Source organism: Cebus imitator, unplaced genomic scaffold (assembly GCF_001604975.1).
Source record: "Cebus imitator isolate Cc_AM_T3 unplaced genomic scaffold, Cebus_imitator-1.0 Scaffold0, whole genome shotgun sequence".
NCBI lineage: Eukaryota > Metazoa > Chordata > Mammalia > Primates > Cebidae > Cebus > Cebus imitator.
In genome coordinates this window covers 3414346-3432076 of record NW_016107315.1, presented here as the reverse complement: position 1 = coordinate 3432076, position 17731 = coordinate 3414346, and the positions used below count along the sequence as shown (strand labels likewise).

The following is a 17731-nucleotide window of genomic DNA, read 5'->3' as shown; positions in this document are numbered from 1 at the left end:
GGCCATAACCTAGGGGAGCATAATCAGGCCTGAGAGGAGTTACCAATCATGACACTTTAAAAGAAGAATCAACAAGCTCTATAGATTACAAGGTATTCTTGTATTAGTCTGGAGCTTGCCTTCTGGGAGTCTTACAAGGGAAATAAGACAAACTGAACATAGCTCCAATTCCATACAAAGAAGGAAAGGAGCCTATGGGTCAGGGCAGGCTTCCTGGAGGTGAGGGGCTGAGCTGGGTTTTGAAGAGTGGGGGTGTCTGAGAGTGCTAGTGAAGGATGACACCAGGGTTTTGACTTAGAAGTGCTAGTGACAGAGATGAGTGAATCTGCGGGGATTAGAGTTGGGAACACATTGTGGTCCAAACATAGGTGGAAAGAAGTCCTGCAGTTCCTGGCCTTTGGTAAGTGGTTGACTTGGGGGCCACAGGGTGACATTTACAGGCATCAGAATGAATGGATTCATGAATGGATTCTTTGGGAGGAGAGAGAAGGTGAAAGTTTCTGGTAGGGGTCAGCACTCAGGGCTCCAAGGGAGGTAGACACCCAGGAGCAGCAGGGGCCGAGTCCCGGGTAGGAATCCCCAGGGCCCAGTGAAGTTCTCCTTACTAGCAAGGTGGCTGTGATTGTTCTGGTCCCAAACATTCGCCACTCAGGCCAACTCAAAGAAGCAAGAACCCAGGAGGTGTCAGCGGCCTCAGACCAAACGGCATCCGGGAGAGAGGGGCACGAGTGTACCCCACCTGGTTCCCTCGTGGCGAGTCCACCCTGCGGGCCCTGGGAATGCACAGGGTGGCTCCAGGGACCATTCCGACAGCACTGTGGGTGACACTGGGATGGGTCTGAAAATGGTGTCGTCTCCTCCTTCTCCAGATCTCCCCTCTCTGACCAGAAGGCTCGTGGCCATCTCTGGGCGCAGGAAGGAGGCACTGGAAGCGGAAGCGAGTGAGGATTCCCGATAGAGGGAGTCGCCCACCTGACCGGCCTCGCCCCCTCCTTAGTTTGCTGCAGCTGAGGGCACCAGATCGGGGGAGAAGCCTGCCCGGGGCTAGCCAGTCCAATCGCCTCTAGCAGATTTCCCTCCGCTGCGCGCAGCAGCGGCTCGTGGATTCGCGCGCGGGCTCGGGACGGCGCGAGCCCGGGTGGCGCGAGCCCCTGCGCGGCAGGGAGTGGCGCATGCGCCGCCGTCCCGCGAGCCCGCTGGGGCGAGCCGAGCCGCGGCGGCGCCGGGAGCCAGGCGGCGGAGCTGTGAGGAAGCGAGCGGCGGCGCGGGAGCAGCGGCGACGGACAGGTGGCGAGCCCTCGCCCGCGCCGCCTGGGGCTGCTGGGCCACCCGCGGATCCTCGCGGTCCAGACGTGGCGGGGGTGGCGGCAGCATCCCGTACGGCCTGTGAGGGATGCGCCGCCCACTGCCCCGCGCCGCCTGACCGCCCCCGCCTCGGCTCGCGGTGCGCCACAGCCTGGCCCGCGGCCGTCCCCGCCGCGTTGTCGCCCGGTCGCCGCGCCCGCGGGGCCGTACCCGGCCCGGCCCGGCCATGTGGACCCCCACGGAGGAGGAGAAATACGGCGTAGGTAGGTGAGGCTCCGGTCTGGCGGTGGCGGAGGTTCTGGGGGACGCGGCCACCTCCCGGCCACGCCTGGATTCGCACCCTCGTGCCCCCGCCCCTGCCCGCAGGCTGCGCGGCCTCTGCGCTGGGCGAGCGCGGGGTGGGGGCGGGTGCGGGGGTGGGCGCGGGTCTCTGTGTGCAGAGAGGGCGGCAGGGGGCGCTGGCGGTGCGGCCTTGGCAGGTGCGGCCCGCGGTCGGGGTGGGCAAGGCCCGGGCAGTTGCCTGAGGTTCCTGGTGTGGGCCACCGGGCAGTTTTACCCGAGAAGACAAATTCTGGGAATGTGTTTTCTTCGCTCCAAAAGCTCGATTTTAATGAGTTTACGCACCTGAATTGATGAGCCCGATGGCTGTTTATTTTTGTACTGGAACCTTACAAGAAAACGGATGAAAAACGTTGACATCATTTTCCCAATTCAAAAATTTGGACATTTAATTGCAAATATTTGATCTGTTTTAATTTTTTTGCCTTTGGTATTAGAAATAATACTTTACAATGGGAAATGTTTTTGGACATGTGTAAATGTTAAGTATTTTATAACATGGTTTTGTTTTTAAAAAAAACCTTGTTTTCAGATGAGAGACCCTATTCCTCTTAGAAACCCCTTTTTATCAGTTGTGTTAAACTCCAGAAGCTAAATAATTCTTACAGTATTCAACTTCTTCAAAAAGAATGTTCAGTAAAGTATTGAATGGTTTACTTTTGCAGTGTTAGTATTTTGTGGCAATTACATGATAGAGTTAAACCTCATTGCATCACCTATCATCTTGTTTAGTTAGAAGCAGATTTAAAATGTTGAGTGTACAGGTTTTGTTTTTCCTAAACTCATAATGGAAAATTTTAGATAGGAAATCATTCTAAACATGATTTTTTGTTTCCCATCTTTACTGCAATTTAATCAAGATGTAGTTCACAATTCACTACAAAATAACTTGAAACTGCAGTGGCAACGAATGTTTTGGAATGCTATCAGGCAGGTTATCATGTGAAAATGGAATTTATTTAAATTTAAGGACCAGCAGAGAGGTCTTCTATTCTAGTAGAAAATCTTGTTTTAAAAGGTAACTTTCTGAAACAATTAGCTATGCTAGGATGGTGGTGATAAAGGGAGCTCTAGTCCTAGAGTCTCTATTGAGAAGGAATTGGGAAATGATGTGAAGAGTTGGTATTCACCTCTGGGGACATTTTACTTCTTTTCTTAGAGTACTCCCTGAATACTGAGTTGATTTTGTGAAATGAGGAGTTGGTGGTTTATCTTCTCCATAACTCACTCCTAGAACTGCTTAACTAGAATAACAAGCAATTGATATGAGTGGTCAACTCTCCAGTGGCACCCTATGGTTGATTTTTTAGCGGGGGAGGAGCCCTTGAGTAGTGGACAAAGTGGAATCCAGAGTCCTAGCTTCTCTTTACTGGTGTTGTAGGCAAGTAATTTAACATCATTTTCTTAATGTATAAATTGGGGATAATGTTTACCTATCGTACAGGGTTGTGAAAGTGAAATGAGAACATACTGAATGCTTAATAAGCGTTAGTTTCTTTTTTCCCCTTAGTATTTAGACATAACACTAAGTGTGTTCGTTCTGAGACAGAGCCAATGCAAGGTAATCAAGATAGGTATATGTGAATCTCAAAGCCGTTAGATTTGGTGTGTGATTTACTCGGGAAGATGCAATGCAATTCTTGCATTCCTGGGACCGTGTGTTTAGCTTTAAAAAAATTGTTATTCCCTTTGGAGGGCCACAGCATTGGGCTCAGGGAAGGGCTTAAATGCTTGCTAAATGAGAGAGACAGTTGCACAGAAGGCATTTTCATAGCAGCTCTGGTTTAGTATCATTTACATGCCCTTTCTACCAAACCAAACAACTCTCTCCCCTACTTATCTCACAGTCTTCTTCTACTGTCCCTTCTTTAGTTATGATCTAAAAGTTTTTCTGTAAATTGTTTAAAACTGAGGACACATTTTTTTTTTTCATAAGGATGTTAGGGCTACACTTCTAGGCCTTTTCATAAAATCCACTTTATAAGGTAGCTTATACATTATGCTTATGAGAAAAGTAGTTAATTAAAATGGCATTTTGCTGCATCATTTAATTGCTATGAGGGCTAGCTTGAAAATGTAACCATTATCATTGTTCCTGTGAGAAAATGTTTTGAGTTTCAGCTTTGATTTTTATGACTAACTGGGAGCACAGATTTCTGTCTCTGTTTGTCAACCTATAATCAATTGTACAGCAAGGAGGGAAACCCCTTACACTTCACTTCCTACCGATTTGGAGAAATTTGTGGAAGGCCTCCTTTTGCCCTGATTTTAGTGAGGGAAGGAGTCCCCTGTTGCAGCAGTACAAAAGGTTTTTTTCCATTGCAGCTGTTCATTTGTGTTTGAGATCCTGTAGTGTCTTATTCAATTTTTTATAATATAGGAATTCTGTACCAGTTATAACATGACTGAATTATTTGGTTTATTCATTTAGGATGAGGTGATGACTGAGCTCCCCTTTCCATTGTAATATTCTGTGAGTGACTTTAGGCAGTGGGGAGGACATTATCCTTTTCTGAGGGTCAATGATAAGCCTGTCAGTGTGCCAGGGACTCTCACTTAGGTAACCTCATGTCAATTCCCAGAATAGTCTTAATGTTATCATTATCACACAGATGAAGAAACTGGATCCCAAACGTTGTTAATTTTTTTTTGTCCTTCAGCGATTGTATATTTCCCTTAATTTTCTTCTTGGTAGTGGGCAGTATTTTGTGATATACTTGACTGTCTTGCTCTCTTTCTCTGGTATTGTAAGGGACTGTTCTTTACTGAACTCGTTCACTCATGTTTTGACTTCTCATGTCTCTTTCCCTCTTAGAGAATCTCTGCTTTCTTTTCTGTTGCCATGAATGCTTGGAAAGTCCTGCATCCTTCCATTCTTTATTCTACCTTTCCAAGAAGTTTCCTGCTCTAAAGTGTATTAGGTGAGAAAAATCCAGCTATTTTTGTGAAACACCTGTCTTTCCCTATACTGACTGTACCCAAAGTACCAAAAGTAGAAAACGAAAGCCAAGAAGATACTTTTCTCACCCTCTAGTAGCAGGAACAGCAAACACCAACAATTTTTAAAACAAGAATATTTGTAATTAAACTCCTTGAATAGAAAAGCAGTAAAGGTTTGAGTACGTGTGTATTAGTTTGACGTCTTAAAAGTGGAAGCTGCTTCAGAAGGTTATCTTGTTTATTCTGCTGCTGTCATGAGGCAGTTTTTTTTTTTTGAGAGATGGGGTACTGCTCTTGTCACCCCCCAGGCTGGAATGCAGTGGCATGATCATAGTTGACTGCAGCCTTGAACTCCTGGGCTCAAGTGATCCTCCTGCCACAGTCTCCCAAGTAGTTGGGACTACAGGTGTTTACCACCTTGCCTGGCTAATTTTGAAATGTTAATTAAAAAAATATTTTTTAGTGATGCAGTTTTGCTGTGTTGTCCAGGCTGGCCTCAAGCTGCTTGCTTCAAGCTGTCCTCCCACCTTGGCCTCCCGAGTCACCCTGTGATCACTGTGCCCAGCTATGGGAAATGTTTAAATAATTCAGAACATTTATTGCTTATTTTTTCTTAATCCCTTTGAACAGAACATGAAAAAATGTTCATGTTACCAGTCTGAAGATGTTATTTTAGTTTTGTAATATTATATTTATTTTTTCCTATTTAAAAAGTAATACACATTTTATGCATTACTTTTATCTAATTTCCTTTTGCTTGGGTTTCCACAGAAAGGGAGGAAAAGCACTTAAAAAAAGTCAAAAACAACAAAACCCTGAGTCCTTAAAAGAAACTTGTAAAGATACCGTGGTACAGGAAAAGAATCTGAAGGTGGGAGGGAATAGATCCTTGAAATCAGATCTGAAAGAACTAGTGTTCACAGAATTTGAGTAAATCTGTTGGCAAATGGACTAGAACTCCCCAAAATAGTCTGAAGGCAGTGTGCTCTTTAGTTATTAATTCAATGAGGGAAGCCCAACCTTTACAACCTCTGGAAGGGCCCCAATATCCCTTTAGAGGTAAAGACATCCACAAGGGGTAGGAAAGATACCTATCACTTTATTTTGTTCTGAAAAGTGAGGAAGTGCTTGATGTCTTATGTTTATGTTTACTGTTTATGGGGAACTTCCACATTCGTGATTCTACTTGAGCTTTACACTCTATCACCACCTCTCCTCTCTTTTTTAAACAGATGAGAAAGAAGCCTTATGTAAGAGAAATTAAGTGACTGATCTAAGGTACTTAAGTGCTGAGTTGAGATTTGAACCTAGGACTTTGAGATTCTAAGCTACAGATTGTTTTATTATATCATGTCCTCTGAAAGGAATTTGTCAGTAGTATATGCCTCTGGCTTGAAACATGAGACATACTTAAGGAATTTTATTTCTGTATTGGACTTTTTTTTCTTTTCTTTGTCTTTTTTTTTAGACAGAGTCTTGCAGCGATGCCTATGGGGGAGTACAGTGGCACAATCTCGGCCCACTGCAACATCTACCTCCTGGGTTCAGGAGAGTCTCCTGTCTCAGCCTCCTGAGTAGCTGGGACTATAGGTACGCACCACCATGCCTGGCTAATTTTTTTGTATTTTTAGTAGAGACAGGGTTTCACCATATTGGTCAGGCTGGTCTCGAATTCCTGGCCTCAAGTGATCCACCTGCCTTGGCCTCTCAAAGTGCTGGGATTACAGGCATGAGCCACCGTACTTGGCTTTTTTTTTTTTTTTTTTTTTTTTTTTTAAGACAGGGTCTTGCTTTGTCACCCAGGCTAGTGTGCCATGGCATGATCATAGCTCACAGTAACCTTGAACTCCTGGGCTCAAGCTGTCCTTTCCAGTAGCTAGGACAACAGGCCCATGCCACCACGCCCAGCTAATTTTTAAATTTTTTGTAGAGACTAGGTCTCACTATTTTGCTCAGGGTGGTCTTGAACTCCTGGTCTCAAGAGACCCTCCCTCCTTGGCCTCCCAAAGTGGCAGGTTTACAGGCATGAGCCACTGCGCCCAGCCTGCTGCCTACTTTTTAATGGGATTATTTGGTTTTGCTGTTGAGTTCCTTGTATGTTCTGCATATTAGTTCCTTATCAGATAAATAGTTTGCAAATATTTTCTCCTATTCTGTAGGTTGTCTGTTTACTCTGTTTGTTTCCTTTGCTGTGCAGAAGCTTTTAGTTTAATGTATCCCCACTTGTCTTTTTTTGTTTTTGTTGCCTGTGCTTTTGAGGTCTTAGTCATAAAATCTTTGCCTAGATGAATGTCCTGAAGCATTTTCCCTATGTTTTCTTTTAGTAGATACATAGTTTTGGGTCTTATGTTAAAGTTTTTAATCATTTTAAGTCTGTTGAGTAGACTTCAGATTTCTAGTTCATTTTATCATGCAGTGTTAGAATATGCTTTAGAAACATTAAGCTAAATTGTAAACATGGCACCTATTTCTGTGTGGTATTATTAGACACATTCTGACGCACGACAGTCAAAAGAGTGGTCATTGAGGTTGAAAGTACTTTATCATCATACCATATTTTTACATTGGTGCTAAATTTTAATTTTTAATAGCTTGTATTTTGAATCTTTTTGAATTTTTGTTTTTATTCTTTAAGAATGATCTGAAATTATTCCCAATATGTAAACATTATTGGATATGCTGTATTATGATTTGAATTCCAATGTTACACTTTTAATGTAATGAACAAACCTGTTTATGATTATGCATTTAAGTGTCTTGCATACCCCCTCTTGACAGATTTTGCATGGAAAGCAAGTTTTTTTTTTTCACATAAAGGCACTGGAAACCTTAAAAAATTTTTTTATACATTACCAAATTATTTTAGCTGTGGCCTAAGTACCTGCAGTTGATTTACTGTATCACACCTTAGGATACTCTAGTAAAGATAATTACTATGTTGGGAAATTGTCATTCAGAAGCTTCCTGTTTTCCTGCTTATCTACAACGGATTAAAATCACATCCTCGTGCTTCAATCTGATTCTCCCTCTCCCTTTGGAACTCATTCATGAGCTCTTGCTAATAAGTGAGAACCAACATGATAGAAGAATTAGAGTGTGATAAAACAGAACTTGATAGTACTGTTTAGTGCGATACCTTCAACAGATATGTATTTGGCCTATATTCAAACATATCTATTGCCAGTGCCCTCACCACATTTTGGGTTAGTCCATTTTATTGTTAGCTGTATGAGAACATTCTTATTGAGTATAATAATGACTCCCTGTAGTTTCTTATAATTCCTTGTTCTGTGCTTGCATATGAATAACTTGCATCATAGCTCTTCAGTAAGTAATAAATTTTAGAACTCTAAGAAATCTTACAGATAATATGGTTTAAGGCCCTAGAGCTAAGACTAGTTGGAATAGCTAGCATTCATTGGGTGTGTTTATCATATGTCTAGTACTTTCATGTTATGGTTCAAATTTGCATGTTCAGCCTCATCCACTGACCTGTTTGTACTTTACCCTTTAGCCAAACTGAACTTCCCCAAGGTTCTTCTGTTTGTACTTAACTTAAAACTAGTGCTGCCATGTGCCAGGATCGTTAAACACTTATTTGCTGCATCATGTCTTTGTTCATATTGTTCCTTCTACATAGAGTGCCTTTCCCCCATGTCTTCATTTCTTAAATTATTTCCAGCCTGCCAAGACTTCTCTCATATATTGTTATCTCTGTAAATCCTGTCCTAGATTCTTGGCCCTACCCCTCTCTTTCTCCAACCAGATATATTTTATTCTGTATTAAATCTTGTTATACTTTGTGCTTTATAGTGTTACATTAACCTTATCCTCTTCCATTAAACTAATGTCTTTCCAACTTTTGACTATGACCTACAATAAGAAATACATTTAAAATTGTTATCTTTGTGCGCAGTGGCTTACTTATGTAATCCCAGCACTTTGGGAGGCCTAGTTGGGTGGATCACTTGAGATCAGGAGTTCGAGACCAGCCTGGTCAACATGGTGAAACCCTGTCTCCACTAAAAATATGAAAGTTAGCTGAATGCGGTGGTGTACCCTTCTAATCCTAGCTACTCGGGAGGCTGAGGCAGGAGAATCGCTTGAACCTAGGAAGGGGAGGTTGCAGTGAGCCGAGATCGCGCCACTGCACTCCAGTCTGGGCGACAGAGTGAGACTCCATCTCAAAAAAAAAAAATTGTTATTTTATATGTGTGTATTATGTGCATTTATTCATATGTACGAAAAAGTTAAAAGTTTAATGATATGGTACTTTTACTGTGTCCTTTGTGCAGTATATGCCAATATTTTCTGTTTATTTTTATTAAAAAATATTGGTGACAACTCAATTGATTTTGTGAGCCATAGTTTAAAAAAACATGCTTTAAAAGTAGGGATTATGGGGCCAGGTATGGTGGCTCACGCCTGTAATCCCAGCATTTTGCGAGGCCGAGGAGGATAGATCACGAGGTCAGGAGTTCAAGACCTGCCTGACCAACATGGTGAAACCGTGTCTCTACTAAAAATACAAAAATTAGCCAGGTGTGGTGATGTGTGCCTATAATCCCAGCTATTCAGGAAGCTGAGGCAGGAGAATCATGTGAACCCGGGAGGGGGAGGCTGCGGTTAGCCAAGACTGTGCCACTGCACTCCAGCCTAGGCAACAGAGCGAGACTCCATTAAAAAAAAATAAATAAATAAAGAGAAGTAGGGATTATGTGATGCTTATCTTTGTTTGTTTGTTTTATGTTTTTGAGATGGAGCCATGCCCTGTCACCCCAGTATGGAGTGCAGTGGCGCAATCTCAGCTCAGTGCAACATCTGCCTCCCAGGTTCAAGCGATTCTTGTGCCTCAGCCTCCTGAGTAGCTGGGATTACAGGTGCATGCTACCACACTTGGCTAATTTTTGTGTTTTTAATAGAGATGGGATTTCACCGTGTGTTCCAGCCTAGCCTTGAACTCCTAATCTCAAGTGATCCTCCTAAAGTGTTGGGAGTACAGGTGTGAGCCACTGCACCCAGCCTTCTTTGTATTCTTGGCAGATATACCTCAGACCCAGGCTGGTAGAAGGTTTTACACACACATATGTAGCATCAAATTGGACATGTTTGTTAATGTGGCACAAAGACTGACTTTCGGGCTGCCATTTCACACTGATTGCTCATATTGAATTTATAACAACTAAATTCTAGGTTTTATTTCATATGAACTGAAGTCAAGCTATATCCCCTCCATCTTGAACTTCCGTGATTGATATTAAACAGAAATATAAAATTTTAGTTTTATTTAAAAAATATTTTATATTTCTGTTAACATTTTAACCACTGTATTTGGCTCATGAGTACAACCTGTCAAATCTTTTTGAAGCTTAAATATGTGATTCAAGATTTTACCATCTTTTCTTTGAACCTTTACGCAATTGATAAGCGTGCCTTCTGTGTTTTTCCAAGTGGCTAATAAACAAGTGTGTAAACAAGGCCGGGCGCGGTGGCTCACGCATATAATCCCAGCACTTTGGGAGGCCGAGGCGGTTGGATCACAAGGTCAAGAGATTGAGACCATCCTGGTCAACATGGTGAAACCCCATTTCTCTACTAAAAATACAAAAATTAGCTGGGCATGGTGGCACATGCCTGTAGTCCCAGCTACTCGGGAGGCTAAGGCAGGAGAATTGCTTGAACCCAGGAGGCGGAGGTTGCGGTGAGCCAAGATTGCGCCATTGCACTCTAGCCTGGGTAACAAGAGCGAAACTCCGTCTCAAAAAAAAAAAAATGTGTGTAAACAAGTAGTGTTTGCAGTGTTGTGATTTGGATGCAGACTATTTGTATGAACATTTTGTGATTGTGCCAGCTGTGCCACCTTTGTGAACTAGATAATGTTTGGGGTTAGGTTGGGCTCCTTAGCCTTAATTCATGGCTATGGTGTTTTAAGGGGGAAAGTTGCTGCTAAAAGGTCTGTGTGGACTTATTAAAGCATGGGGAGTGAGAAAGAAATATCAGCATTGGAAAGATAATAACTTCCTTTTCATGTTCGTCTACAGGAGGCAGGGTGCTGCTAAACCTTTCTTGAGTTTTGTTTCTGAATTCCCCTTCCCTCCCCTGCCTTCCTCTCCCCACAGTGGTGGCTCACTCTGTCACCCAGGCTGGAGTGCAGTGGTGCAATCTTGGCTCACCGCAACCTCTGCCTTCTGGGTTGAAGCGATTCTCCTGCCTCAGCCTCCCGAGTAGCTGGGACTACAGGCCCATGCCACCACACCCAGCTAACTTTTTTTTTTTATTGTGTGTATTTTTAGTAGAGATGGGGTTTTACCATGTTGGCCAGGCAGGGCTTGAATTCCTGACCTCAAGTAATTTGCCTGCCTTGACCTCACAAAGAGCTGGGATGTGCCCAGGCTCTCTCCACATTTTCTACACTCTAGATATACTGGATAATTCACCCTTTTCCAGACGGGACTATAATGTTTCTACCTTTATTGCTGTACTCAGGGTGGTGTTATATCATTGGAATCCCATGATTCCCTTTCTCTGCTTGGGGAATGTCAACTGAAAAAAAGCTCAAACGTCATCTCTTTTTTATGCCTTTTCCAGCTCTGCCTGATATAAATAAGCATTGCTGCTTCTACTGCAGTTGGTACCAACCTCTAGTATGGTATTTATCCCTTTAGATCGTATTTAATTGCATCTCTATCTCAGGGACTGAGTTTCTTGAGGATAAGGAACTTTGTCTTCATGTTTGTATCAGCAGGACCTAGTTCATAGTGAGTGACTGGTCAATGCTTAATTAAGAGTCCAACCTAGTGAATAATTTTATTTTGCTTTATCAATCCTCACAGTATTTTAAAAGGCAGGCTGTAAATCTAATAATATTTGATTGTTAGAAATTTGTGACATCATGAGTATACTTCCTTTTTCTCTTGGCCTTTCTCTTTCTTGAGCCTGTCAGAGAGATTTACTGCCTGTGGCTAAGTTCAAATGACAGATTTTGAGTGGGAGCCTTAGGATTCCAGTATGAATCCCACTCTCTCACCTACAGTTTCACAGTCATCACAACAGTGATCCAGAACTCTTGCAGCAGGTAATTAGGATGCAGTTTGAACCTATCCCGACAATACCCCTTTTGTTTGACATCTTTAGGGAATGCTGTGTTTTAGATGAGTGACTTTTCCAGGGAACTCAAGGTTAAACCTTTAAGAGCACCAAGAAGATATTTTATCTATTTTTTTAGAATTTTTTCTAAAATATGACATATCTAGTCTTTTCTATACTGTGAATTCAATATCTTGAATACATTTGAGCTTTTTATTTTTCTATGTAACATTTCCTTCTGATTATATAAGATCTATGTCATTACAGAAATGTCAGTAAATGTAGAAAAACATACGAAAAGAACATAAGGGTGATCTCTTATTTTTGTTACCTAGATAACCCCTCTCAACGCATTAGCATAACTTTTTAGTTTTTTTTGTATATTCGTTTAAGTAGGCATTTAAAATAAATTTAGAACTATACTGCTTATACTGTTTTGCAATCTACTTTTAAGTCTGTCATACTTTGAACATGTTCTTATATCTGGATTCTTCACTCTTTTAAGACTGCTGTACTGTAACACAGATATACTATCCTTTACTTACTTTCCTACTTTTGAGCAGTTGGGTGTTTGAAATTAACTGTTGCCAAATTGTCCTCTAGGACAGTGAGGGTACTTGTTTTCTGCATCTTTGTTAGCATAGGGTATTATTTCCTCCACATACTTGCATTTTGAAAAATTTCAAAATTGATACATGCTTGAGAGGAGTAAATCCTCAAGCATGATAAAAGTAAAACGTCCCCTACTACCGCTTCTTTAGTATCAGTTGTTTAACTGAATTTCTAGTGATTTGACGTTATTAATACAAACAAGTGGTTATGATGGTTATGATGTTAATACAGGGATATTTGTTTCTTCCTCACTGACATCCATAGGAAAATTGTTAGTTCCAGTGAGTGTATGCTTCAGGACGAAGTTCTCATCAAAGCTCCTTGCAGCTGGACTTGACACAAAAATCCTGAAATAATTCTATGAAAGCAGAACCCTTACTACCAAATTCTTTTTCTCCAGCGCTTAAAGGATGAAAGTTTTCTGCTGTCTTTGGAACTTTGTCTGCAAACAGCTCAAAGGCGACGTGGTCCAAGGGCTGTCTGTGGCCTAGAACATGGTGGGGTTGACCATGGCTGGTGGCAGGGAGGTCTAGCGGGCAGTGGCGCCTGCAAAGCCTTGCCCATTTTCTTTTTTTGAAATGGACTTTTGCTCTTGTTGCCCAGGTTGGGGTGCAATGGTGTGATCTTGGCTCACTGCAACCTCCACCTCCTGGGTTCAAGTGATTCTCCTGCCTCAGCCTCCTGAGTAGCTGGGATTATAAGCATGTGCCACCACTCCTGGCTAATTTGTATTTTTAGTAGAGATAGGGTTTCTGTATGTCAGACGGGCTGGTCCCAAACTCCCGACTTCAGGTGATCTGCACACCTCGGCCTCCCAAAGTGTTGGGATTACAGGCGTGAGCCACCACGCCCAGCTGCCTTGCCCATTTTCTAATTGAGTTTTTTTTTTTGTTGTTGTTGAGTTGTAGGAGTTCTTTATAGTTTTTGAATATTAATGCTTTATACAGTAGTCCCCAACCTTTTTGACACCAGGGACTGGTTTTGTGGAAGACAGTTTTTCCACAGACGGGATGGCTTCAGGATGATTCAAGTGCATTACATTTATTGTGTACTTTATTTCTATTTTTGTTACATTGTAATATATAATGAAATAATTTGACAACTCACCATAATGTAGAATCAGTGGGAGCCCTGAACTTGTTTTCCTGCGACTAGATGGTCCCATCTGGGGATGATGGAAGACAGTGACACCAGAAGTGTGTTGCTTATTTCCAGTCTGTGCCTTAATCTCATTTTGGTTGCTCTCACTGCAGAAAACCCTGCTGCACAAAGATAGGATGTTGGAAATGGAAGCAGGCTTTTCAGTGCTTTTGTGGCAATCTCAGGATATTCTGCCTTGACTTTAATCCAGAATGTATGGAGATTTGAAGTGATCCTAAACATACTATTATTATTATTTGAGACAGAATCTTACCTCCCGGGTTCAGGCAATTCTTCTGCCTCAGCCTCCCGAGTAGCTGGGGCTGCAGATGTGTGCCACCACATCCAGCTAATTTTTGTATTTTTTAGTAGAGATGGGGTTTCACCATGTTGGCTAGGATGATCTCAATCTCTTGACCTCATGATCCATCCGCCTTGGCCTTCCAAAGTAATCACACCTGGGATTACAGATGTGAGCCACTGTGCCCGGCCCCAAACATACTATTAATGCTCCCATCATTTGTGATCTCAAGCAGTTGATCCTCTTCTACCATGGACAAAATTGATTCACCTGATTTATTCACAAATGGGTTGTGGATCCATTCCTTCTGAGTTTGGGGGTCTTTTGTGGTTGGGAAGTAATGCTCAGACTCTTTTGAAAGCTGAGATAGGTGATCATGCACCAGCTGGAAGGAAGAAGGCCCTAGCTCAGTCTCTTAAAATCTCTGCTGGCCAAGGGCGGTAGCTCACACCTATAATCCCAGCACTTTGGGAGGCTGAGGCGGGTGGATCACCTGAGGTCAGTAGTTTGAGACCAGCCTGGCCAATGTGGTGAAAACTATTGCTACTAAAAATACAAAAATTAGCTGGGTATGGTGGTGCACACCTGTAATCCCAGCTACTGGGGAGGCTGAGGCAGGAAAATCATTTGAACCTGGGAGATGGAGGCTGCAGTGAGCCGAGATTGTGCCACTGCATTCCAGCTTGGACAACCGAGTGAGACTCGATCGTCAAACAAATAAACAAACAAATAAATAAAAGGCTGGGTGCAGCGGCTCATGCCTATAATCCCAGGACTTTGTGAGGCCAAGGCGGGTGGATCACTTGAGGTCAGGAGTTCAAGACTAGACTGGCCAACATGGTGAAACCCATCTCTACTAAAAATATAAAAAATTAGCTGGGCATAGTGGCGTGTGTCTGTAATCTCTGCTACTTGAGAGGCTGAAGTAGGAGAATTGCTCGAACCTGGGAGGCGGAGGTTGCAGTGAGCCGAAATTGCGCTACTGCACTCTAGCAACAGAGTGAGACTCCGTCTCAAAACAAAACAAAAACTCTTTGCTAAATCCCAGTGTTCACTTATCGCCCCCATAATTCTAGTTTTGGTTCAAATGCAGCCACTTTATCTGCTGACTTGAACATGGTGTTGTTTGCCCCTGAAGTGACATATTGAGTAGGTTGAATATGTCACACAAGTAAGCAGTTTGTGACCCATTCTGTGTCACTGAAATATGCTGCCAGTGGTGACTGACTGTATTTCTAAAAGAAATCATTGGAGCTGCTCTTATAACTCAAAAATTCTGGCCAGTGATCTATCTTTAGAAAGCCATCTCACTTCTGTATATAAGAGAAGACATGTATGCTCTGTGTCCATCTCCTCACAGAGCTACACGAATGGACATGAGCTAAGGGCATGTACTTTAATGTGGTTGATAATTTTAATCACATCTTGCAAAATGTTAAGTTCAGGTGGCATATTTTGTCTTTTTTAAAAATTTTATTTATTGTGAGACGGAGTCTTGCTCTGTCTCCCAGGCTGTTGCGGAGTGGCATGATCTTGGCTCACTGCAACCTCCACCTCCTGGGTTCAGGCAGTTCTCCTGCCTCAGCCAACATTTTTTGACACAGTTTATAGACTTTTATTCAGCAGTGACCTCTTTGACTTGAGTAATGAAACTAGAAAGCTGTCCCGTCATGGCAGGCATTCCATCTATGCATATACTGACACAAAATTACTAATTCAGTTTTCCTTGTATGTAATTGTTCAAAGACTTGAATAGTTCTGCAGCTGTGGTACTGGTTGGCAGCGAAGGTGCACACAACATATCCTTATGTGCATCTTCCTGAGAAATATATTGCACAGAAACAAGCATTGTTGCCTTGTCAACGTTGCTATATTTGTCAACCTGGATTGTGTACCACAATGACTAATTAATCCTAACAGTTGTACCTTAATATCTTCCGCTCTTTTATCAATTTGTCTAATTATGGTGCTAGCCGAAAGAGGAACATGTGCCACCTTTTGAACTGCAGCCTCTCCTAAAGGTTCCTGACAAATGTCCTCAGCAGCAGGCAGGATCAACTCTTCACCAGTAGTAAAGGACTTCTTAGTTTTAGTGATGTGGTTAGCCACTAAGAATGGTGGTACAAGTGCAGACACATTTGATGAAGTGGTGACCTTCAGTAATTGCTTCTGTTTTTCGTGTTTACTATTTTTTTCTTTTGAAAATCTCCAAAGCCTTGTCTTTTAATGCAAAGTGCTTGGTCTCCATGTGGTGAAACAGTTTTGAAGGATTCATGGCTTCAAAACTGTTGTTGGATAGCTGGTTGCCACATACTATACAAAGTGCTTGGAGAATGTGAATCATCTGTTGTAGTGAACCTGTAATTCAAGTAGGACTATTGTTATTTTCATTTATTTATTAATTATTTTTTGAGACAGAGTCTCACTTTGTTGCCCAGGCTGGAGTGCAGTGGTGTAGTCTTGGCCCGCTACAACCTCCGCCTCCCAGGTTCAAGCGATTCTCCTGCCTCAGCCTCCCAAGTAGCTGGGATTATAAGTGCATGCACCACTCCCAGCTAACTTTTATATTTTTAGTAGAGACAAGGTTTCGCCATGTTGGCTAGACTGGTCTCAAATTTCTGACCTCAGGCGATCTGCCTGCCTCGGCCTTTTAAAGTGCTGGGATACAGGTATGAGCCACCACACCCAGCTGATATTTTCTTTTAAATGTAACTTTCTTTATTATTGGCCTTCATATGTATGTATATATATATATATATATATATATATATATATATATATATATATACACACACACACACACACACACACACACACACTTTAGGTTCTGGGGTACATGTGCAGAACATGTAGGATTGCTGCATAGGTACATACATGGCAATGCGGTTTACTGCCTCCATCCCCCCCATTACCTATGGCATTTCTCCACATTTTATCCCTCCCCAACCTCCCTACCCTTTGCTGTCCCTCCCCTATTCCCCCCCAACAGACCCCAGTATGTGATGCTCCCCTCCCTGTGTCCATGTGTTCTCCTTGTTCAACACCTGCCTGTGAGAACATGTGGTGTTTGATTTTCTGTTCCTGTGTCAGTTTGCTGAGAATGATGGCTTCCAGATTCATCCATGTCCCTATAAAGGACACAAACTCATCGTTTTTTATGGATGCATAGTATTCCATGGTGTATATGTGCCACATTTTTTTTTGTCCAGTCTATCATGGATGGGCATTTGGGTTGGTTCCAGGTCTTTGCTATTCTAAACAGTGCTGCAATGAACATACCTGTGCATGTGCCTTTATAATAGTACGATTTATAATCCTTTGGATATATACCCAGTAATGGGATTGTTGGGTCAAATGGAGTATCTATTTCTAGGTCCTTGAGGAATTGCCACACTGTCTTCCACAATGGTTGAACTAATTTACACTCTCACCAACAGTGTGAAAGTGTTCCTATTTCTCCACATCCTCTTCAGCATCCGTTGTCTCCAGATTTTTTAATGATCGCCATTCTAACTGATGTGAGATGGTATCTCAATGTAGTTTTGGTTTGCATTTCTCTAATGACCAGTGATGATGAGCATTTTTTCATATGTTTGTTGGCCTCATGTATGTCTTCTTTTGTAAAGTATCTGTTCATATCCTTCACCCACTTTTGAATGGGCTTGTTTTTTTCTTGTAAATCTGTTTTAGTTCTTTGTAAATTCTGGATATCAGCCCTTTGTCAGATGGGTAAACTGCAAAAATTTTTTTTCCCATTCTGTTGGTTGCCGATTCACTCTATTGACTGTTTCTTTTGCCTTGCAGAAGCTGTGGAGTTCGATTAGGTCCCGTTTGTCTATTTTGGCTTTTGTTGCCAATGCTTTTGGTGTTTTGGTCATGAAGTCCTTGCCTACGCCTATGTCCTAAATGGTTTTGCCTAGGTTTTCTTCTAGGGTTTTATGGTGTTAGGTCTTATGTTTAAGTCTTTAATCCATCTGGAGTTACTTTTAGTGTAAGGTGTCAGGAAGG

At 42.3% G+C, this 17731-nt stretch overlaps 1 protein-coding gene across 6 annotated transcripts in view; it reads left to right on the top strand.

Annotated features, from left to right (window-relative positions):
• Nucleotides 1–1189: 1189 nt before the first annotated feature.
• DOCK3 (dedicator of cytokinesis 3) overlaps nucleotides 1190–17731 on the top strand; it is a 682827-nt gene continuing 666285 nt past the window's right edge. For 5 of the 6 annotated variants that reach the window (XM_017497162.2, XM_017497072.2, XM_017496999.2 and 2 more), the window contains exon 1: nucleotides 1469–1568. In XM_017497162.2, coding sequence (XP_017352651.1) covers nucleotides 1532–1568 — 37 coding nt within the window. In that variant the 5' untranslated portion in view covers nucleotides 1469–1531. Of the gene's footprint in view, nucleotides 1569–17731 lie in introns of all 6 variants that reach the window. The other variant, XM_017497238.2, reaches the window with a different exon arrangement.